Source organism: Melospiza melodia, chromosome 6, assembly GCF_035770615.1.
Source record: "Melospiza melodia melodia isolate bMelMel2 chromosome 6, bMelMel2.pri, whole genome shotgun sequence".
NCBI lineage: Eukaryota > Metazoa > Chordata > Aves > Passeriformes > Passerellidae > Melospiza > Melospiza melodia.
In genome coordinates, this window is record NC_086199.1 from 16,247,027 (window position 1) to 16,268,691 (window position 21,665).

At 44.6% G+C, this 21,665-nt stretch overlaps 1 protein-coding gene across 1 annotated transcript in view; it reads right to left on the reverse strand.

The window, feature by feature from the left end:
- The window catches only part of LOC134419726 (ras and Rab interactor 3-like), a 149,949-nt gene that overhangs the window by 15,853 nt on the left and 112,431 nt on the right, over nucleotides 1-21,665 (reverse strand). The window contains exons 20-22 of the mRNA XM_063159363.1: nucleotides 9,835-9,907; nucleotides 6,286-6,377; nucleotides 2,238-3,716 (exon numbers count right to left, since the gene is read on the reverse strand). Coding sequence (XP_063015433.1) covers nucleotides 2,238-3,716; nucleotides 6,286-6,377; nucleotides 9,835-9,907 — 1,644 coding nt within the window. The remainder of the gene's footprint in view (nucleotides 1-2,237; nucleotides 3,717-6,285; nucleotides 6,378-9,834; nucleotides 9,908-21,665) is intronic.

The window sequence follows — 21,665 nt, forward strand, 5'->3', positions numbered from 1 at the left end:
TCCAGAAGTCCTAGATGGGCTTGAGATGAACATCAGTGTGTGGTCTCTGTCACTGGAGCTGTAGGAGACCTCCTGCTACCAGCAGTCCCTGCTCTCTCTGCCTGACTCCTGGCTGACCAGCATGGCATTGCCAGGCAGCAGGAAAGCCAACTCTGGGGAAAGAAGAGGAATCTCACCTAACTGTGATTTTTTTAATCAGCCCTGCCCTTACAGATGCCCAGATGCAATTCATCTCATGTCCCTTCTGACCTCTCCTTCTGACTTTTTTGAGATATTCACTTTGGGATGAAATTGATTGCACCCTCAAAGCACCCCTTTCTTTCCTCAAAGCAGCTGCACCCACCAGCTCAGAGACAGAAACTAATATCTGGTCAGAAGTTCCTCATTGTTACTGCTCAAGGGACTCTGAATTAGTGATCCTATAAGATACCTCTTATGCCACCTGTGGCCTGTGGAGGAGGAAATAATATGAGTGGGTTGAGAATTTGCTTAATGTTTAGCTGAAGATGAAAGGAAGCGTAAGAGACTGTGAGGAAACCTGTTGTCTGAGTCCTAGGAACCAGAGGCAGAACTAGAGGGACTGCAAGAGATTCTCTTGTTGCACTGAGGCAAAAAGGTCATTGGCAAAAGAGTTCATCTGCTCAGGCAGTGAGGAATGAACCAGAGGGCAGTAATATTTATGTGTTCAAAATGCAATTATTTTAAAGAATCCAGAGAATCAATCAGCCTGAAGCAGGGCAAATTCAAGTGGTAAATCCCCCAGTGGGAATCCTTGTTCTCCACAGAAGAAGACAGCCCTGTCAAGGTTGACTGGGCTACATCATCCTTGTTCAGGAACTGCCAGTGAACAGGGTTAGACACAGGGTCAAAACCAGGCATGTCTGTGGGAAGGTGGTGGGATACTTGCACACAAACAGCTCTACCAAGCAGAACAAGGACACTTCTTTCCTCCCCCTTTCCACTTTCACTAATCAAGATTCAAGACAGACTTCTCTGTGCTGCCCCCACACCCCCCCCCCCTTGAAGAAGGAGGTTATTGGGACAAAGACTGAAGGTGTTACACAAGATGCATGAGAAGTGAAACTGCAGGTTCCCTCTCTGTGCTATGGCAGGGGCTGGCTGCAGGTCTGTTCTGCTGGGGACCTGCAGGATCATGTGAAGCCTTTGCTGGGGGAGAAGGAAATCAGCAGAGCCTGCTGAGACTGACAGTGGACAGCCTTTTACTCCTGGCTCACCACTTAGCTGAGTCCCACCTAATACTGGAGCTGCAGGATCCCCTGGAATCCCTGGTCATTCCTCTGGTTCACTCCATATTCTGGGTCTTCCAGCTCCCAGCTTGTTTTAATCCAACTTAAGGATCCACAAATAGCTCTGCACTGCTTCTCAGGTCCTCAAGAAACAGTTTTAAGCTTTCAAAGGAGCATGTGTGCACATGCATGCACACTTTTTCTGGCTGTACGGCTTTCACTGGGATGAAAAGTCCTACAGCTCTTTTTATATTCCCTCATGGATATACAATAAACAGACCAGTCCAATCCTTAGCAAGGAGAGAAGTAGCCCATTATTCCCTCACAGGATATGAATGAGAAGCAATGAAACACCTGTAAACAGTTAAAAATAATATTTTTTTCCTCCCCAAAGGCAAATTATACCTATGGCAAAGAGGTGAACACTTCATTTTGGAGCTGAAGCAGACATTTCTTCTGTACCTCTGAGCTCTGAGAAGCACAAAGTGGAATCAAGTGATTCCTCCAACCTGCTACTCAAAATCATCCTAGTCTTGTCCCTCCCTGTGAGACAATGGTGTATGCCACATGCAGGGAGTTCTCCATCCTATTAGCAAAGCAGTGGATGTGGAAGGCCATGGGAATGCAGCTGTGAAGGAGAAAGTTTGCCTTTTGTGTTTCCAGTGAATTCAGCTCTGTGTACACACACACACACACACACACACATATAATATATATATACACACACATGTAGGTCTCTCATACACACGTCTTTTGCCTAAACTCTTGCCCTTAAAACATTCATAAAGGGATTTTCCCCCTCATTGGTCTCCAGGTTTTTGAGCTGTTTCTCCAAGTGCTGGCAACCACAGAGCAGACTTCAATTTATGCTGCTTAAGTTTCAGGGGATGGTTTATAATTCTGTAAAGCAGAGCCTGTGTCTGCATAATTCTTTCTCCCTCCTCACCTTCCTAAGCCATGCCCAAGGATGAATAAACCACAGTTACCTACCTAACTGTTCCTCTGTGTAGGAGGCTGGGTCTATCAGGGATTTCAGCTCAGTGCTCTGCACTAAGTAACTCTTCAGCTGAGTCATCATCAGCCGGATCTCCTGTAGCATCTCTGTGCTGGAGCTCTGCTTTGCCATCATCTCCAAACTGTACACTCTGTAGTCCCGCACCAGGTTGCCAAAGTAGGACTCCTTGTCCTGTGCCAGCTCCACTATCTTCTTCTGCAGCTTCCTGTCGCTAGACAAAAAGACTGTGAAGACGTTGGACAGGTTCACCAAGGACAGCCTGTTTTTGGCCTTGGCCAAGATCACCGAGCGTGTCTTTTTACCAGATGAACCACTCAGCATCTCCAGGTCATCCTCTGTGCTGCTGGTGGAGTAGGAGTCTGGCTCAGATGTTGATGCCTGAGCCACGGTGCTGCCTCCCAGGTCCTCCAGGGACAAGTGTGACCCTGCCAGTTCAGCTGAGCCGACAGATTTGTGGCTGTGTCCCGGCTCAGTCTTGGCGTGTGTGCAAGTGGCAGCACCCGTCCCTGTGGCTGGGCTGCCCTTGCACACAGCCTGCCCTGCAGCCACACCAGCCTCTCCTGCTGTTCTTTGCTTCGGCTGGCAGGAGCTGGGGGTCCTCGGTACCTGGGAAATTCTCTTTCTTCTCGGTGGTGGGACAGGAGGTGACTTTCCTTTCTCAGTGGCATTGCCTTGTATCTTAGGCATGTCCTCCTTCTTCTCTGCAGGTTCAGGGTTTGTCTCCTGAAGCTGTGATACAGCCTTTTTGGGAACCTCTCCAGGTATCTCTACAGCCTTTTTGCACAGCAGTGTTTTATCTCTGCTCTCTGCACTTGTGTCTTGGTTTCCTTCTGTCCCTTCCCCTTTCAGCGTTTCACAATTTTCAGGGTTACCCACAGAGCTCTCCTCTGAGGTCCTCTCGCTCGGCCGCCGCCGCGGGGGAGCAGAGGGCTGGGAGCCCTTCCTGGGGCTCCCTGCCAAGGGCGCGCTGGCCGAGCAGCTCTGCTTCCTTTCTTCTTTATCGTCACCACCCTCCGTTTGCGTTTCCTCGAAACTCTTTCCTAGTGGCTTAATAAGTAGCTTGTTTTCTTCACAGGCAGTCATGGGGTCCTGAGGGAGCTTCAGGGAAGGTTTCTGAACGGGCCCATGAGAGGGTGGAGGGGGCGGAGGACGTCGAGGAGACCTCTTTTCAGTAAGCATGGTGGCAGGGGGCAGTTCAGTGCTCCCAGAGTGGCCTTTAGGAGAAGACACATCTGGAGGACAAGGATTACTGTACTCTTCTATAAAAATAGGATTCACAAACCACAGCCTGTCATTTCCTATTGACAGCTCAATTTCACATGAGCAGTGGTTTGTGCTACTTGCAAAACACTGGGTAGTTCTTAAACTGTCTGCCTGGGCAGTGCTGAAAGCAGAGTCTTTTGCAGGGTGGGATAAGTCCTGTCTCCTGTGGTTTAAGTAGGAATCCCAGAAATCTGTCACCAAAAAACAAAAAAAAAAAAAGAAAAAAGAAATTTTTTTTTAAAATCTCAGAGAATTTTAGCTGCTAATGATATGTAGAAAATATACTTATTTTTAACAGAAATGGTACACAAATTTCAATGTTGAACTTTCAAACCTCTGCACAAAACAGTGTGAATAAAGAACAAAACTGTTTTATGCATATATAATTCTTCAAGCCAGGGAATAAGCTCAGAAGCTTCACCAGAACTCTCTCCCCTGTCAATTTTAGGACACTTACCTAGCGAAAGTTGTTAATGCTGTTCAGCATTTTCAGTACGAGCAGGAAGGTACAAGTAACAAATACAAATGACTGTGAGAAGGGATCTATGCTTGTTCAGTGATGACTGCCCTCCAAATGCAAATAGCTGTGGATACCCAAGGAGAGGATGTGAAGAGCCCAGGCAAGCTGTGTCTGCCTCTTGCTCACAACTGGTACTGCCTGGGGAACCATTTTCCTTAAGCTCTCCAGCTGCACTCAGTATCAGCAAATGCAGGACAGAGGAAGTTGTTTTAAGTCAGAATATAATGCTGTGAAGTCTCATGGGCTGAGGAAATGGTGAGTAAACCAATCTACAGAGGGGAAGTTGATAATTTTTCACAGTAGTGGTCAGGTAAAGGCACTGTGATGAAAATGCAAAGCTCCACTCAGGCTGGAAGGAACAGATCCTGTGGCTCTACCAAGTAACACAGCTGCTTCAGAGCAGGCATTTCCCAGCACAGCCACCCTGTCCCACACTGCAGAGAAGGCTGTTTGATCATCTCCTATTGCTTTCCTGGATCTTCCCTTATCTTGCACTCTGGGAGGGATAATTAAGCAGTTCTTGGAGTCTTTGGCATGTCTGTGATGGTATGTGCTCTTTGTGCAGTGCAATTATGCTAATTCTCCTCCTAAAAGAACTTCTGTACCACTGAGGTCAGGACTAGAGGGGCTGCAGTATGTTCTCTATGACAACATACAGAACAGCCAGATCCTTTGTGGAACACCTCAGCTTGCAGATAAACATCTTACCTCTATCCCCTTGAAACACATAGTACTTTGAAATAAATACAGAGCAACACATGACAATTTCAGACAATGCTTTGTTTCCTTCAGAAGTGCCACTTTGGGCAGCACTTAATCGTTTGTGTTCCCATTTGTATCCTCAAAATTTTGTTCCAGGAAGCAATAAATAGCATCTGTCAGTAGCTGAGCCTATCTGACTCTGCTAAGACAGCATGGCACTTCAGGAAGCCAGCATCATTTCCCAGGAAGACTGCACACAACAGCAGGTTTTCTTCTCTTGTCAGAAACTTGACTGGTATGAAATACACCATGACAAATAAATTTCCAAGCCTCACTACTTTTATGACCACCAGTACAGGAGAAAAGGAAAAAGACTACAACAAATATTGCTTCGGTGCTTGTGCTTTAACTAATCCCTTCTTTCAGAAGTTGCTGGAAACTGTTGCCTGAATCAAGATAGCCTCTGCCGGCTGAAATTAGACTGAAGGTTGCAGATTCATGATACACTTCCTGCATTTTAATCCAAATTTTTGGACTTATTATGAAAAAATAAGTTTAAGATAACAAGTGCAACTTGTTATCTCAACTTGTAAAGTACCTCTTTATCAGCAAAAAGTGCTGGCTGGACATGTACATAAAAGGATGTTTTGACAAACTGGAACATACTCAAAATAGAGGATGCTGAAAATGTTAGAGGCAAATCTGTTTGTGATATTCAACAAAGCTGCCTGAACTGAAACCAGTGGGGTTTGCCCATCCCTTCTGGGAGGAAGAAAACCCAAAAATAGTGAGAGTGCTCTAATAAATATCTCTAAATGAGCTAACTCTTCCATTTTCTCCGTTGTTTGGCTGTTTTCAACACCTGAAGGAAAACTGAAAAACCAAGGAGCGTGAAAGTGCCTTACTGAAATAGCTGTCTCAAGTGGAGTGTGTTAAATGAAGAGGAATAGGAAGGAGAGCTCCTTTAGTTAACAGAATTGCTTTTCCTATCTGTGACTTTATACATCTCATCTAAAATTTTCTTGTTTCATGCTGTCACTAAAAATAATGTTCCTTTTGCATGTGATTTGTGTGAGGTGAGAGAACATGTTGGGACGATACAAATTTCTCTACCAACTCGAAATCCTGCAGGAGCAAGCAGAAATATCAAAACTCAAAAATATCACACTTTCATCAGCATTGCCCCCACACATCAGAAGGAGAAGCTGCAAAGGTGTTTTCCATATAGCTCAGATATGAGCCGCTTCCAAAGTGCAGAGTTACCCCCTGAGGCCGTGCTGCACTTCAGCTCGCCCAGACTGTAGGGACCAACCCTGGACAGAGATCCAGGTGGAGGTTTATGGCCAAAGGGGAAAGTGCCCTTTTTGTCAGCATTCTGCTATGAACATAAAGATGATAAACATCTTCCTCTTGCATTCAGACCCCTTTAGCTATTCCGAAGACAATAGTTCATCAGTCTTCCAGTTGCATTAAGGCTCTGTAAGGCACTACTGTTCTCAAAAGTCCAAGTGAAAATCTGACTGCTTTGAGGGACTTACCTATCCCCAGACTAGAGATAATTTCAAGGTCTTGAAAGCTACTGGCTTCTAATATTGCTTGTGGCAGCTTCAGGGTAAAGGGCAGCAAATCCCTGTAAAAACAAACACAATGAAAAAACAGCAAAAAGACAAACCCCACAATTGTTAGGAACTCGAGGCTTCACTTGGTTTATTGACTGGATTGACTCACAATTTCAGCTGTGTTCTGTGCCTGGTAAGGAATTATGGACAGTGTGCCAGACTGGGCTGCTCTGATTTCACTAAAGATCACCAGCTTCTGTGGGGATGCTTCATGCCATAGCACTGACTTAATCACTGTGGCTTGGCTCTGTCCTCTGAAAAGAGCAGGAATGCCTCTCACCTCAGGAAAGGCCACAAGGGTTGAAATATCTTCCCATTAAAAGTGAGGTGCTGCAAATTATAATTATTTTTATTAGAAAAACCAATCTTTTTCTTCTGGAAAGGACTTGAAGTCCTTTCTCTTTCTGTTTACCCCTCTCTCACTACTCAGCTTCCTCTTTTAAGAATCTCTGTAAGTGCAAGGCATGGGCACACAGCAAGGCACAGAGGGACTGGGAAAGGAAAGCCCCAGCTGGGAAAGGGTAACCCCTGGGTGAGGGGACAGACAGGGAGGAAGTGCTGCATGACACTGAGAAAACACATATCCTTCTCTAACTCTACTCTCAGACTTCTGAGTACTTGGTTTCTGGAAAGATGCTGTCCTTCTACTGAAAATAGAGTTTCTCAGAGGATGTTGGCCGGGTTTCACCGAAACACACCCTAAGTCTCAAGCAATTTAACAGAGCCCTTGGTCTGCCAGTGAACTGTTCAGGTTTGCCTCTTGCCCAGTGACAATTTGCTAACCCTGTTCTTGCCTCAATTCCCATTCCAACAAGGACTAGAAAAGCCAGTCCCTAAATGATAGCAAGGAATGGTGCAGGATCATCTTACACACGCAGTTTTACAAAATGTTCTTCATGGTACAAGGAATTGTTATAGAAAAAACTGGCCTTGTGAGTAGGAGGTCTCTGCTAAACAAATGCACACCCAAAAAAGCACACGACTCAGACCTATCTGCTGACAGATGAAGGCAGGGGGCCCATTTCTGACCTTTTTAACAGATGCATACCTTACTGATGTTTTGTGTTCCCCATGGCTTCTCTGTGCACTGCTGAGCACTCGTCACACTCACATAAACTGATGAGATCCCTGGCTTATTATTTTTTCATGGCAGAAATGAGGTTTAGAAGATGAAGAGGGTCTATGTACCTTCTGCTTTCTTTGTTATTTTATATGCAGGAAATTTCCATTAATTTTCTTTTTTAAAAAAAAGACTTATTAAGATCAGGAAATATTAGGACACTGCCCTAATAGAAAAAAAAATGTGGTTTTATTAATGGGGCAGCAGCTTGCAGACCAGCCACCAAGACATCTGTTACCTACAGGCAGGTAATGTATGCAGGCCAGAGTTTTTTTTGAGAAGAGCCTGTCAGCCCTGAAAAGCTGTTCCCAGGTATGTATAGACAATTTACTACATCCCTGTTGTCAGGACTCTACGTTCACCATCACAGAGAGCTCCTATGAGCTGCCAGCAAATGGTAGGTCAGTGTCTTTTTATTACCTGCTTCTCTCAGAAAATTATTCCCTTTTTAGCTTGTCTTTTGACAGTAGCCTGGAAAATCACATGCACCATCTGAATATGTATTTGACACTCAGAAATAACATCTCTAACAGGAGCTGAACTGATGCCTTGTGAAGGCTGACCTAGAACAGAGGCTAGACAGAGTTAAAGTGGGGATTTATTAAAAGGCCTCAATGGATACACCTTGGGCAGTACAAAATCCCAGCCAGGGCTACACCTGAGATGAACCCAAAATGGTCACAAAATGGACATGGTCATGGGATCTCTCACTTTTAAAAGTTTTGGTCCATTAGCATATTGGAGTTAATTGTCCAGTTACAGCTTTAGGTTATGAAGTCCCATCCCTCTTGTTTTTCTGTCTTCAGTCCACATTGTTTATGCTCTTGGGCCTGACATTTGGGTCAGTTGTCCTTGGTTCCAAGGTAGGAAAGGAATTGTTTTGTCTAGCTACTCTGTGAAGAGAGCTTACCATGCCTTAATATGAAGCTCAGAACTACACACTACTGCAGTACAGAATCTGAAATATATAAAAGCTAAAATATAAGGCATCAAATAGAAGAACTTTTCCTTCTTTCTTTCTTTCTTTCTTTCTTTCTTTCTTTCTTTCTTTCTTTCTTTCTTTCTTTCTTTCTTTCTTTCTTTCTTTCTTTCTTTCTTTCTTTCTTTCTTTCTTTCTTTCTTTCTTTCTTTCTTTCTTTCTTTCTTTCTTTCTTTCTTTCTTTCTTTCTTTCTTTCTTTCTTTCTTTCTTTCTTTCTTTCTTTCTTTCTTTCTTTCTTTCTTTCTTTCTTTCTTTCTTTCTTTCTTTCTTTCTTTCTTTCTTTCTTTCTTTCTTTCTTTCTCTCTTTCTTTCTTTCTTTCTCTCTTTCTTTCTCTCTTTCTCTTTCTCTTTCTTTCCTCTTTCTCAAGCCATGATACTTTTTGCAGGAAAGCAGAAGTGAACATATTTTCTCTGTCACCAGCTACTTACTATAAATGTCCAATTCTATTTTGCATTTGGGCTGTCCTTTGCTTTAGTGAGAAAGAAATCTTTATAAGGGTCCAAGGGTTAACTTATGTCCATTCTATAGGGTCTATACACATCTGGATGGCTAGATGTCTATTAGCTGATGAGGGTGAGGTGGAGCATGGTTTCTTGTGTGCAGGTAGGAGTTGTGGCTCAGTAGTGGTGAATTCAGCTGGCTGCAGGAACAGCCCTCAGAGCAGTGGGGGACTGGCTGGATAAGCTGCAGCACACTGTATGCTACCCCAGACAGACCATTCCTACTGTGTGACTGATGTGAGTGCCTTGTAAGCATGTCCTGGATCTGCTTTCTCCTCTTTAAAGGAAATTACTGCTTTAAGAGTCATGTAAGTTTATACAGGGGAAATCAAAAGTCTACAACCAGCTCACAGCCAGGCCTGCTGCTGCAGGGACAGGGTAGGCAGGTGGAGGTATTGCTGCAGTGTGCTAAGCACCAGGACACAGATTAGAGAAGGCTGCAGACATCATCAGCTGGTGATCAAACCTTGCACTAGTGAAAATGACATTACAGGTATTTTCCACATCTGTACCCATTATTCTTGGTATTTCTCTGCTGAGCAAAAAAATACTTTGTTTTCATTTCAAATGTGTGTGTGTGTGTGTGCTTAAATCTTTAAATAAATAGTAAACTCAGAGCCCTTCCTCCCTGCCCTCCCAGCCTCAGTTCTGTGCCTCTGTTCTTTGTGGAAGCAGCCTTTGTGGAAGCACAGCTGTGCTTGTGGGTGAGCTGGTCCCATTGTAGATACAAACATCTGAAACACCTTCTGGTCTGGCAGGCTGGAGGGCAGCAGAGGAAACTGGGGTCTGTGCTGGGACTGGGAACTGAAGGGCAGACCAGAGGGGAGGGCAAAATGACCGTGCCATGGAAGCAATGAATGAACTCACCTGCTGACACAGTAGAAGGCAACCAATTTGAAAACATCCTCAAATACAAGGACCGATCCTTCCAGGTACAGGACTGGTGAAAAACAGAAAAGACAGTCAGCAGCTGATTTCTTTGAGCTATATGATAAAAAAATACCAGGTAGGTTTGGCTGGCACATCTTGTGTTCTGTGACAGTCCAGTAATTGCATGGACTAATATGATGAAGCATAAAGAACTGGCTTCAGGTGGCCAAATGCAGCATGATTCTTCAGGGAGACACTAGGGAAGAAATATCTCAGCTTGGCTTTCTGAAAAGTTAGCTCAAAATATCCAAGTGTTTGACACTAACAGAAACAATGGGAAGAAAGAAACCTCCCAGCTCACTTCCAAAGGGATCCTTACAAGCCCATCTGTCTCCAAGGATGTGCATATCTGCAATACATACAGGGCTGACCTTGTGACTCTCCATGCTGGAATCTGGTTTGGTCTGGATGGACAAAGTGCTTTGAAGAAACAAAAAATAGAAATGACTCTTTCATTACTGTGTGTGTGGGCTCTGACCTGGTCACACAGGCAGTGTGAGCACAGCTTATTTGTATCTCTTCCGTCTTCTCCCTCCCATGGTGTTATTCAGTGACTGCACTCCCCTTTAAGTGGCAAAATACAATCCACCATATTGCAGATTTCTTTAAGATGACCTTCTTTATAAAGACATGCATTTGGGCATTGCGTAGCCCAAATCTCACGTTACTACAGAGCTTTTGGCTTTTAAACTGGAGAAAACTCACTGACCAGTGGAGAAAGTTTCACTGACTGATAACCCGAGGCAGAAAGACTTGGATCTGCAGGAGAGATGTGTCCATCTTTGCTTCAGCCTTACAGCCTCACAAACTCTATGCCTGTTTGCACACAACACAGCCCCACTACAGACATTGACAAGGGTGAGGAAATCAGCAGTGGATTCTCAGGCATGCCCAGTTACTGGTGGGAAAGAACCATCTCAAAGCTGCACTCCAGAGCTGCCCCAGGAGCCTGCCAGGAGTCCCTGGGGAGCAGCACCAGCTGCCACCCCCAGGGCACTGCCCACAGGCACTGTGCATCTTCCTTCACACTGTTCCAGGCCACAGGTCAGAGCTGGGGACTCAAAGCTCAGCTGTTGTGACTCAGCTTCCTCAGCCAGCCGTGACTCACAGCCCTGTGAGCCCCTGCCCTGCCTGGGGCTTGGTCTCCTGCAAAGAAGGGCCTCCAGCACCTGCAGGAAGGACACATCCCCCTGGTCTCCTCTCCCTCTCCTCTGTGCCCTGCCCCTTGTTTTCCAGCCAGCAGACAATCCCCCTGCCAGGAAATGCTCAAGATTTTCTCTTGTTCGGGTTCATATCTCATTCCCCAAACCAGGCATTTCCTCCTTTTACTTCTCCCTTTGTTCTAGCCCAGGCCCAGCAGGTTGTTATTTTGGGCTGACTACTCCAATGTAGGCATTTTTTATAGAGACAAAGACCATGTAATTCTCAACAGTCATTCCTAGCATCAGCTTATGTTGGATCAGCAGGAACAGTTTAACCTCAGTGTCTGCACCCATACCAGACTGCAATGTGTAATTTAAAATGTACTTCAAGCAAAACAATCCCTTTCCCTTACTCTTCTCTCACTACTGGAAAAATCATGTTTGGCAAGTTTTTTCTTTTTCCATAGTAAGAATCATATTTCAGTCAGGGATTTTCATTAAACATCTACGATGAATAATTTCTGTAGTTTGAAACCCATCTGCTTTGCAGTTCTGACACAGGAAACAAAAATAAAGACAAAACCCAGTCCTGCTCTGGAAAATGAACCAAAACCCAAGAGTCTGAATTTGCTTGAATATCCAGCTATTAAATAAAGCCCTTTGTACAGATGATGGTTTTAAGGGAGTTTTGTTTTTTTTTTTTTTTTTTTTTTTCTGTCAAGAACTACATGCTCACTTTGGCATTCTGAGTTGCAGGTATCCATAACAGACCAGGCTGCACCTGTACATGCTCACATATATGAGCAAATTGCTTGGATTGGGACTATGGATTGTTTCTGTGCCAGGAAGCTCTGCCACTAGGGAGCTTGAATGTCAGGCAAAGAAATATATTAGTCTGAGTGCCTCTGTGTCAGGAGTTTCCACATATAAGTGCCTTGCCACTGCATAGCTGCTTCTCCTCACATGTACAGTTAAATCGCATAAAACACCACAAATCACCAGGAATTATACTGCTAAAGAAGACTAGGTACAAAAAGCTGCTGAAGCTCAAGGACAGAAGTTTTCAGCTGGTGATATATATAAATAGGACTGTCCCTGCTCTGGGAGGTCACAGAAGGTAACAAAACCAAGCATATTTCTCAGCAGGCTGGAATTCATCATACAGAGACCCACAGCTCTCCTGGGACATTTCTGGGCAGCCTGCAAACAAGTAAGAACAGATGGAAGAATAGTAAGAATAGTGCTTTAGATGTGTCATTACTCGAGGTACCAGCACCATGAGGACCAATGCTCGGCCCAGAATTTATTCTGAGCAGTGGCCGTGTCAAGCAGCCTGCACAGGGTTGCCATGGCTACTTGGATCTGCTCCCAGCACAGCACCCATGGGGAAATTCTGCCTTGCAAACTCCTGAGGGGAGCATCTTCCTTGGGAGAAAATGTAACACTTTTCTCTTCACCTGTTTTTTTTTCTAGACACCTGCTGACACCAGCAGACGTCACTGATAAGCAGAACTTTTCTTTTGGATGGCAGATGATGGGTTTGATACAGGAACCTGTCTTGTGGGAATGGTTGCCATTCACCTGTGAAGATCATTATGTGCATCCTGCTGCACGCTTCTAATTCTTGGAAAGATGCAGAAAATAGCAATCTTGAACAGCTAAAAGTGCTTTGCTAACTGTTGGGGACAATATTTCTGCCCCCCAGAGCCATTGCTGCCTTCAAGGCTCTCTGCTCTGAGAAGACAATCAGGAAGAGGTGATTTTCTCTGGCTGTGGGTGTGTTGTGGGTAGCTGGGGATATTTCACTGACATGAGAACTGCTGCTCAGGGAGGGATCGTGATGCTGCCATTTATAGGAACTCATGACTTTAGCAGAATCTACAAGCAGACATCTGCCACACTGCTGTAATCCTGATGAAAAGTGCAGAGAAAAAATTCACCTTTCTGGGGCTTGTAAAACTAGATCTAAGGCACCTTTAAGAGCAAGGAAATATCTACATCTCACCATAACAGTGCCTGAATGTCAAGGATATGATCAAAAGCAAGAGAAAAATAGGATGGGTTCTGTGAGCCAAACATATTGCCACAGCATATCGAGTTTTACCTGATATTTAGAAGCCCATTGAAAAATGTCACCTTCAGGAAATAAAAGGGGAAATGTGTAGATCAATGGGCAATTTTGAGTAGTCTGAAACAAAGAGATAAGAATTAATTGAATTTTTCTTATGGGTGACAGAAGCAATACCAACATGAATTAGTGGTTCCTTGGGGACTATACTCTGTTTTTGTGTCCTTTGGCAACTCAGTAAATGAGCAGAACATGGCCAGGTTATGCACTGTTATACATATTTATGATTGTCCCATCTTCCTCTTCCAAACACCAGCGTGGTCTGAAGAATATCATCTTTAGGCACTGACTCCAATCTGAATTCATGTTCCCTTTACTCTTTGGCTCTCCCCATCACTTCTCCATCCAGCCGCAGATGTCTTTGAGTCACACTGTCCCTGAGCATTCTGCCTTCCTTTCCTCTCCAATGTTTTCCCCACAGAATTGTGTTTGCTAGTTCCATTGTTCTGGTTACGTGGACAAACCAAGCCAATTTCCATCTTGTTGCTTGCACAGGCTCATGGGACTCAATTACTTCAGCTTCTTCTTCTTCTCTAGTGGCACTGTAAGTGCTATCCACTTGGTTTTTCATTTGTTTTTGGTATCTGTGTAGTCCTTCAGAGACATCTGAATTCAAAGACACAAATTCCTTATGTTGACAGAGGACTACTGAGAAAACAGCCATCCTCAGAAGTCCTGCCTGGATGTTCTCAATCTTCCAGATTCTGGGAAACTGAGAGATTTATCATTACAGGTGTGATTCCAGTTTTCTATTTTCAGATTATAAATCCAGAGTGTCCTAACGAGAGGTGTTTTTCTCCTTTGGTATAAATCTCTAGTTTGACACCACAGTTGCCATGACCTTTGCAGTCAGCAGCACAGGCCAGCTTTGCTGCTGTTCTACCCTCAGTGAGTAAACCTTGCTCTGAGCATCACTCCAGGGCAGAGGCTACCAAAATCCTTCCTGCCAGACCCTGACAGTTCAGGTTAGCAGCTTAGCAGTTTCCTGCCACTGGGGAAGGAGCCCTGGGTGTTTTAATGGAGTGTTACAGTGACTGCTGCAGCCCCAAGGCTGAGGCTGTTGTGTCTGTCACCATTCACTGTGCTTGTCCTACCTGCTGTGCTTGGCAGAAATGTGTGACAGTGTGATGGAATTCCTTCTGGTTATTGTTCCAGTTCCCCAGTTCTGACCCTTATTCATGCATTTGGCTCCTGGTGGTTTTAAGAGAAAGATCCTCAGCTGGATGGTTCTAAAGGAGGGAAATTTAGCCCTCACTGGCAGAAGTCCTTAGTGTGTTTAAGGTACTTTTCTGAAACATCTCTGTTGGGAAGTTCCTGGTATCTGTATCTAGCATTGTTTCTTGTGTTATTTCTTGATGACCTTGTGGATGGTAGTATATGGCCTTCTAGTGCAGTGTTTTTGTAAAATACTGACACTGTTTATCTTTTTTCTCTTCTCAAGGCCTTTTTATTTATTCTATAACCTGATGCCTCTGCTTCTTCCACATGATTTCAAAGCTGTAGTTTCAGTTTTGGTTGCACAATTCTAGACTGTCCTGGTCAACCTATGTCTTTTTTGTCTTTCTTGTCTTTCCTAGCGTGCTTTACTTAACTACCAGTTGTTTCTGGTCTTTTTCCTCATCAAGGAAGGGCTGAAACTTTCCCCGTTTGAACTTCTGCCTGAGTCTCCTGTTGTGCATCCAACTCCTGCTTTTTCAAAAGATTTCAATTTTATGGTTTCCTACAGAGTTTAATCTTTCTGGCCATGATGAAAAAAAAATCACTGTTCATGGCAGTTCCAGGGAAATTGGAACTAATGAATTATGAAAGTGATAAAGTGTTAATGAGCTTAGTTGTAGAGTATAAGAGAAATCTATTTTTAAACTACGTTCTTCACTAAGTATAATTATGTTGTGCTGAACAAAGTGTCATTAAAGAAGATGGAATCACAGGCTTTTGTACTCTTCTCAGGCTGGAGCTGCATAGAAGGGTCACTCTGTAGATGAAAGAAGCAGTAGATGACAGTTCCCCTCTACCCTGTGTGCATGTTCTGCTGCTAAGATAAGGAGCTGTCCCCACACCTAACAGCCACAGGGGTCTGGACCACTCCACTGTGTTTTGGCTCATCCACATTCACCCAGGCAGATGGGCAGCACCTTGGTGTGCACTGAGGCTTAATGCCTTTAATTCAGTTTAAAATCCCAGTGCTGCCTGGTCTCGTTGTCTCTGCTGCAGGATGCTCAAGCAGGAATATGTTACAGGCATTTTGCTGCTCTGCTTCCTCCTCATTGCCATCAGCTTCAGCAGGGTGAGGGGGTGCCTCTCACAGGTACTCCAAGTACAGCCAACTCAGCTAAAAGAAAAGTGTCACAGCTCCTCAGTGCTTTCCTAAAAGGTATCCATGTGGATAGCACTGCCAGCTATTTCAGGGATTAAGAGCAGAGCACATGCTGGAGAGCAGCTCTTCAGTTTCAGAGCCCTTGCCTTACTTGTTAGGTCCTCAACCCCATATCCCCTTTCCAGGTATGGAATAATGTGGAAATTCCAGCATTTCTTCAGCCAGAGGAAATCCAGGACTTCTTCCCAGGGGAATTCCCAGGACCAGATGTCAATATGAGATACAGCCGAAGTTCTAGATGCAGCCACAGAGGGTCTGCTTTTGCAGGAATAAGGTAGGGAACATGGCCTTTCTGAAATACTGAGTTCTGAGGGGGATACTCAGGAGAGTGGGATAACATATTCAATCAATGTGGACCCTGCACTAAGCAGCTGAGCAAGAGTTGGGATCGTTGCTGGAGAAGTCACATTTTTGCTGGTCATTCAGCATCCCCTCATACATTACAGTGGCAGTACAGGATTTATGCTGCCCAGCTGCCCACTAAAACTGTCAGGGCTGAGGCCATGGCTGACAAGACAAACTTGATATAGATACTTGTAAGTTACTCTCAAAAGGCAAATTTCCTTGGTAAAACCTTGTGAAGCATTCAGATATATAAAGGGTCTCCCCTGTGCCTCATGGAACAGGAAACAGTGCTATGATTTGAAATTCTGGGGATATAGTTCTTAGCAACAGTCTCCAGGTCCTATGGATAACTCTTGAGAATCAATCCTTATGTGAAAAATGCATGCTATCATACAGATGTATTTTATTAAAAAATGTTTTTCTCCATTTACTTGGGAGAAAATTTTATTTCTCTGGCTCTAAGATACAATGTGAAATGCCATAGTGCTGAGGTTAATCATACAGAAAAAGGAAGTTTGCCAAGTGTTTTAAGGGAAGACATTCAGTATTCAGAATCACATTCTGCAAGAGAGACTTCCAGGAAGAAAAGCCTTTACAAGCAAGATCACTTCCAAGGATGACTGATGAAGGGGAATAACCCACTTTGAAATGGCAGAGGTCAATAGGGTGGACAAAAAAAGGAAAAATAATACACTTCTGCTTCCTAGAGCTGCAATCCCACCTAGCTGACAACCAGGTGAAAACAGGTTGTTTTCTTTTGTTTCCTGCTTCTGAGTGGGATAGACTGCACTGTCACTGACTGTGAGGGTCCTACTCAAGGGTCAAAGAGTGAGGTCCTTAATGCCCTCATTTCACTTCAAACAGTATCTTATTTACCTCATTTACAAATCTAAACTCATGTTTATTCAGCTCTATGAGATCTTTAGATAGCACTGTCCAAGGATAAAAAAATATAATTTGTTTCAGTTTAGCCCCTGAGACAAGGGCACTTGTATTATGGGTACTGATTTAGAGTGGCTGTTCTAAAGCCAGTAAGCTTTTTGGGTTGTGTTCAAGGAGCTAAGCAGAGCAGGGTAAGACAATATTATCCTAGAACAGCACGCATAGTCTCCAGTTCTGATTACACACAGATTTTGCATTTTGCCTCTTGGGAGTGAAAAAGAAGGAAAAAAAAAAAAGCCAAAGTAAGGATTAACAAAGCTAACAAGACCCCAAGGGCTTCTTTCCAAAATGCTTTCCCTACAATCCCATCGGTTTAAAGCTTAGAGTAAAAATGAAAGTATTTGTATGGAGAGATGGGAGGCAACTGTTCAGGATGAGAGTTAAAAAAAAAAAAAAAGAATAAAGCTACCCGTTATAAGCAACCAGAATGTTTCCAAAACAACTTGTAAATCACAGAGAAGCCTAGCACTGTTCAATCTTGAAAAAGCAGCTGCACAAGTGTTTAATGTTTTAAATTAAGCAGTGTGTCAAAGTGGTGTGGAACTCAGCTCAAATGAGAAGGACTTGGTGAGGCTTTCTGCTTTCTTTGTGCACATCTGCATTTAGGAGAGAAATTATGGACTTGCACAAGAGGTTATAAAATGTGTCCTCATATGATGTTTTACAATATCCCCAGGCCCGTGGTCACTGCTCTTGCCAAACCAAAATTCTGGGCTCCTAGCTCAGAGTATCTCCTGAAGGGGAACTCCTTGACTGTAACCCACTTTTCAGGGTTAATAGTGATGTGGGTAATGGAGAACTCATCCTTGGCAGCCAGACTGACCTCGGGAAGATGTCTAGGTTAGACATCCTTAGGGGACTAGACATCATTCAGTGTCTTATCTCCAATCAAACCACAGGCAGCAGACTAGACAAAGATAATGTCTCCTATGCCCTCATTACAGCCCAGATGGAGCTGGCCTTTGGTCTGGTACTGCCTGTGGAGGCAGATGAGTTCCAGAGCTGGAGGTCAGGGCTGGGGCAGAGCTGCCCAGTTATCCCATGCCATGGAGCTGACTTGCTCAGTGGGAGCTTTTCCATGCCAAGAAGTTGTGTAGGTGATGGCAGACTTTTCCTGTTAATGATAAACAGGGGAAATAAGCCCATGCAGAGCCCTGGGTGATGCAGGCAGATTGTTATCCATGTCTGAGAGAGGCTCATCTGAAGATAACTAGGGTAGCTCTGTATCTCACAGGCAGCAACAGGAACTATGTAAAGTGACAACATTTATCAGTCTACCCTCCTAAATGGCAAGGTGTCTGCCCAGAGGCCTCCTTAAATGCAGTTAAACTCCTTAAAATGTGAACCTGAAGGTTAACTACATATTCAGCTTTTCCAGTCTCCCCTGCTAAAAATATACAAACTTTTACTCATCAATTTGCTAATCCTTGAAAAAAAAAGTAGTCTTGGACAAATTTTGCTGCTGCAATGTATCATTTGCTTAATTGAGATGGAATCAGACAGTTTTGGGGAAAGAAGGGAAGAGGGATCTTCTGTCCCATGTGTTGATAACTTGTTATTTTTTCCAGCAAATTTCTTCTTTTTTCAGGCTTGTCAGGCCCAGAGCTGACAACAGATTCTTGCTTTGCTTCAATCACACGCTCCATCATGCAACAATAAAGGAAAACATTCCTCTTAAGTAGATTGGAAAAATTGACTCTCCACTCTACAGCAGCTGAACTGCCTGTCAGGCTGTACAAAAAGCACGCAAAAGAAGTCTGAATAGCTGTGTTGATCCCTCAGTCAAGAGCTCAGCAAGCAAAAGGTCTCTCTGCAGCCCAGTAAATACAATCATGGCCAGGATGGGCTTGCTCAGGGCTGGTGATGCACAGCTGGCCAAGCCCTTTCAGCAGCCTGTGCCTCAGCCCTCAGCCTGTAAAATTGGTGCCTTCCTTTGGAAAAGTCAGCTGAATTCATCTTGGCAGGGAAGGGAAAGGTCAGCTCCCCATCCTGCTGCCAGCAATGCTCTGCCTGGGGAAGATTGGCTGCTGTGGGGCAATTTGGTCACAGTTTTGCATTGACCTCCCACCCATCCCAGCAGTGCTTTTGCCCTGCCTGCAGCCTCCTCTCCTGGCACCATGAGGCAGCTCTGATGGCTCCTGCCTCTGTGGCCAGCCTGGAGCACACTGGAGGCTCATACAATCATTCAGCACTACAGGATGTGCCCCATCCTTGCTGCCCCTTCCAACTGGTTCTGACCTTTCTCTCCAGTCTGCCACCAACCCTTCCCAAAGTTACCTGTAGCCCCTCAGCCCTTTACCACTCTTTAATCTCCATTCCAGACTTTATTCCACACAACCCAGCATATGGTGACACCTCCAAGGAAGCATTTCCCCCCACACTGTCCTGCTTTCACACCCCACATTCACATTTCCCTCCTTCCCAGCCAGAACCTGCACAAGGCAGAGAAAGCCAGGGAGCAGAGGAGCAGAGGGGCTGCAGGGCAGGGACATGGGCTGCTGGCAATGGGGAATGGCAGGAGCCCTTCCTGTGGCAGCACAAAGTTACAGTCTGAGCTCACATAAATCTGACTCTTTCTCCTCAGGAGAGGGCCCATGCCCTTTCCCACCTACTTCATTGTCCTCATGGGGCTGCAGGACCTCCACTGGTTGCTGGGACAACATATATTCAGTTGCTGGGACAATATCTATTCAGTAAAGTCATATTCTGTAGTGCACTTGAAGAAGCTGAATGACCTTCCTGACTGGAAGACAAGTCTCCAGGGCAGTTCATGAGGAGGCTGCCAAGTCAGTCCTCTCTTTGCTGTATCGCTGAATGCCAGAATGGGTTATCAAAAACACCCACACACAACCCAAAACCCCCAAAAAAGCACCACCTTGATCTTTTCACTCTGTAATGTCAGGTTCAGCCTCTCATCTATTCAGAGGAAATCAAAGCTATAAATAGTCCTACCCTGCTTTCATGCCTTCTTTCTGGTATTGGATGTTGCAGGGCTTGCACCAAAGGAGGCCAACTACATTGTTTAAAGTGACCATTTTAAAAAGAGCTGTGGTACCATTACAGTGAGAACACAAGTAACCAAATATACTTTCTGATGGGCCCTTCTGCCTGCAGTCTGATGAGCCAGAGATTGTTTTGAGAGGTTTGACTTGGGAAGGGTGGAATGTACATTTACTCCTTGGATTGTCCCATGCCAGCTGAAAATTCCCTTCAATATCTGTGCAACAAGAGTCCAGGAGCACTGCAGTGTTATTGATGGCACACGATGAAGTCTATTTCAGCCTGCAGCAAGATCAGCTCTCCAATATGCCTAGGGGCATAGAATTACCCCTGGGGGGCATTACTGGGCCTTTTCAAGTATGTTCAAGTACCTGATAGGAGTTGAGTGCAAATCTGCACTGATTAAGTAAACTGAGCACATTCTGTCTTCCCCTATGCACAAAGTGAGAAGCTGAAGAAAGGAAGGTTATGGGTTTTGGGGAGATCACAGGTGACGTACTAGAAAATATATGTTTTGTTTATTTTTCACCATTATCCCTCTGTGAATCTTAGCAGTATTTCTTCAAGAACCTGGACCTTAGAGGATTGGAAGTGCTTTTGCTGCCCTACTGAGACATCCCTTCTGAGAACTGCTGTCTGCCCTTCAGCTCACCCACAGCCTGGCCCAGCGTCACTTGTGGGATCCCTCAGGCTGGCAGGGACAGCAGGAGATCTCTGGCCCAAAATCCTGCTGAAACCAGGACAATGAGGTCAAGCCAAGTCACTCACAGCTTCATCCAGCCCAAACTTGAAAACCTCCCAGGAAAATCTGCAAGCGCTACACAAATAAATGTCTTTATCTTGGAAGTCAGGGTCAGGTATACCAGCACATGCACCAGTTTATTCATTTTAGCTATGAAGTGAAGGATCTCATCTTTCTCACATCAGTCTGTACCACAGATTTATTTCTCCATCTTCATTCTACTTCAGAAGGGATCCAAAATAAATGCAATTAAAATTATTTTTCTAAATGGCAGATTGTCTTCTTATAGGTTGTTTCACCATATATTCTGTTATTCTGTTTTCTGAGTATTACCAAAATTGCAAGGTTTTTCTCTGCATTTGTGATGGAAAAAAAAAATAAAAATCTGCCTATCTTCAGTCTAGTTCCTGATTCCAGGAGACAGAGTGTTAGCAAAAGGGCTTGCAAAACTGAGGAAGCTATTGCGAGAGCTGTCAGCACTTCCACAGAAATATTCATATCACAAAGTCCATCTGCCCAACTGGCTCCTTGCTTTGAAGGAGTTAAATTGTGAATAGGTTGCAGCTATCCTCCTATTTTTTCCCATGACCTCATTTGTGCAGAATTACAATGCAGTGGGAAAACACCACCTGACCATACTGTGACATGTTAGCAGCGAGTACTTTAGTCCCTGAGTTCCTTAATCCAGCCCCAGCATTATGTATTAAAATAAACATTAACAAAATTAAACAGGGAAATCTGCCATAAATGACCATATTTGGCCATGTCAGCTGGGTGCCAGAGGAGTGCAATAGGGCAGTCTATTGCCAGCATCTGGAGGTGCTTGAGCCAACAGAGAGCATCCACTGAGCTGTTCCTACTCCATCTGCCTCCTCTCCCTGCCCTGTGAGTGTCCTCACAGCACTGGGACACACTGACCCATGCAGGCACACTCAGGAATTTGCCTCCTTCATGCCTGAGCTCTGCCATCATGCCAGGTGTGCCCACAGCCCTCACCTCAGGCTGGCTGGGATGCAGACCAGGGCTTTCAGCAGCTTTACTTAGAGCTGAACCTGCAAAGATGAGCAATGTCCATCCCCTGTTGCTCTAGTG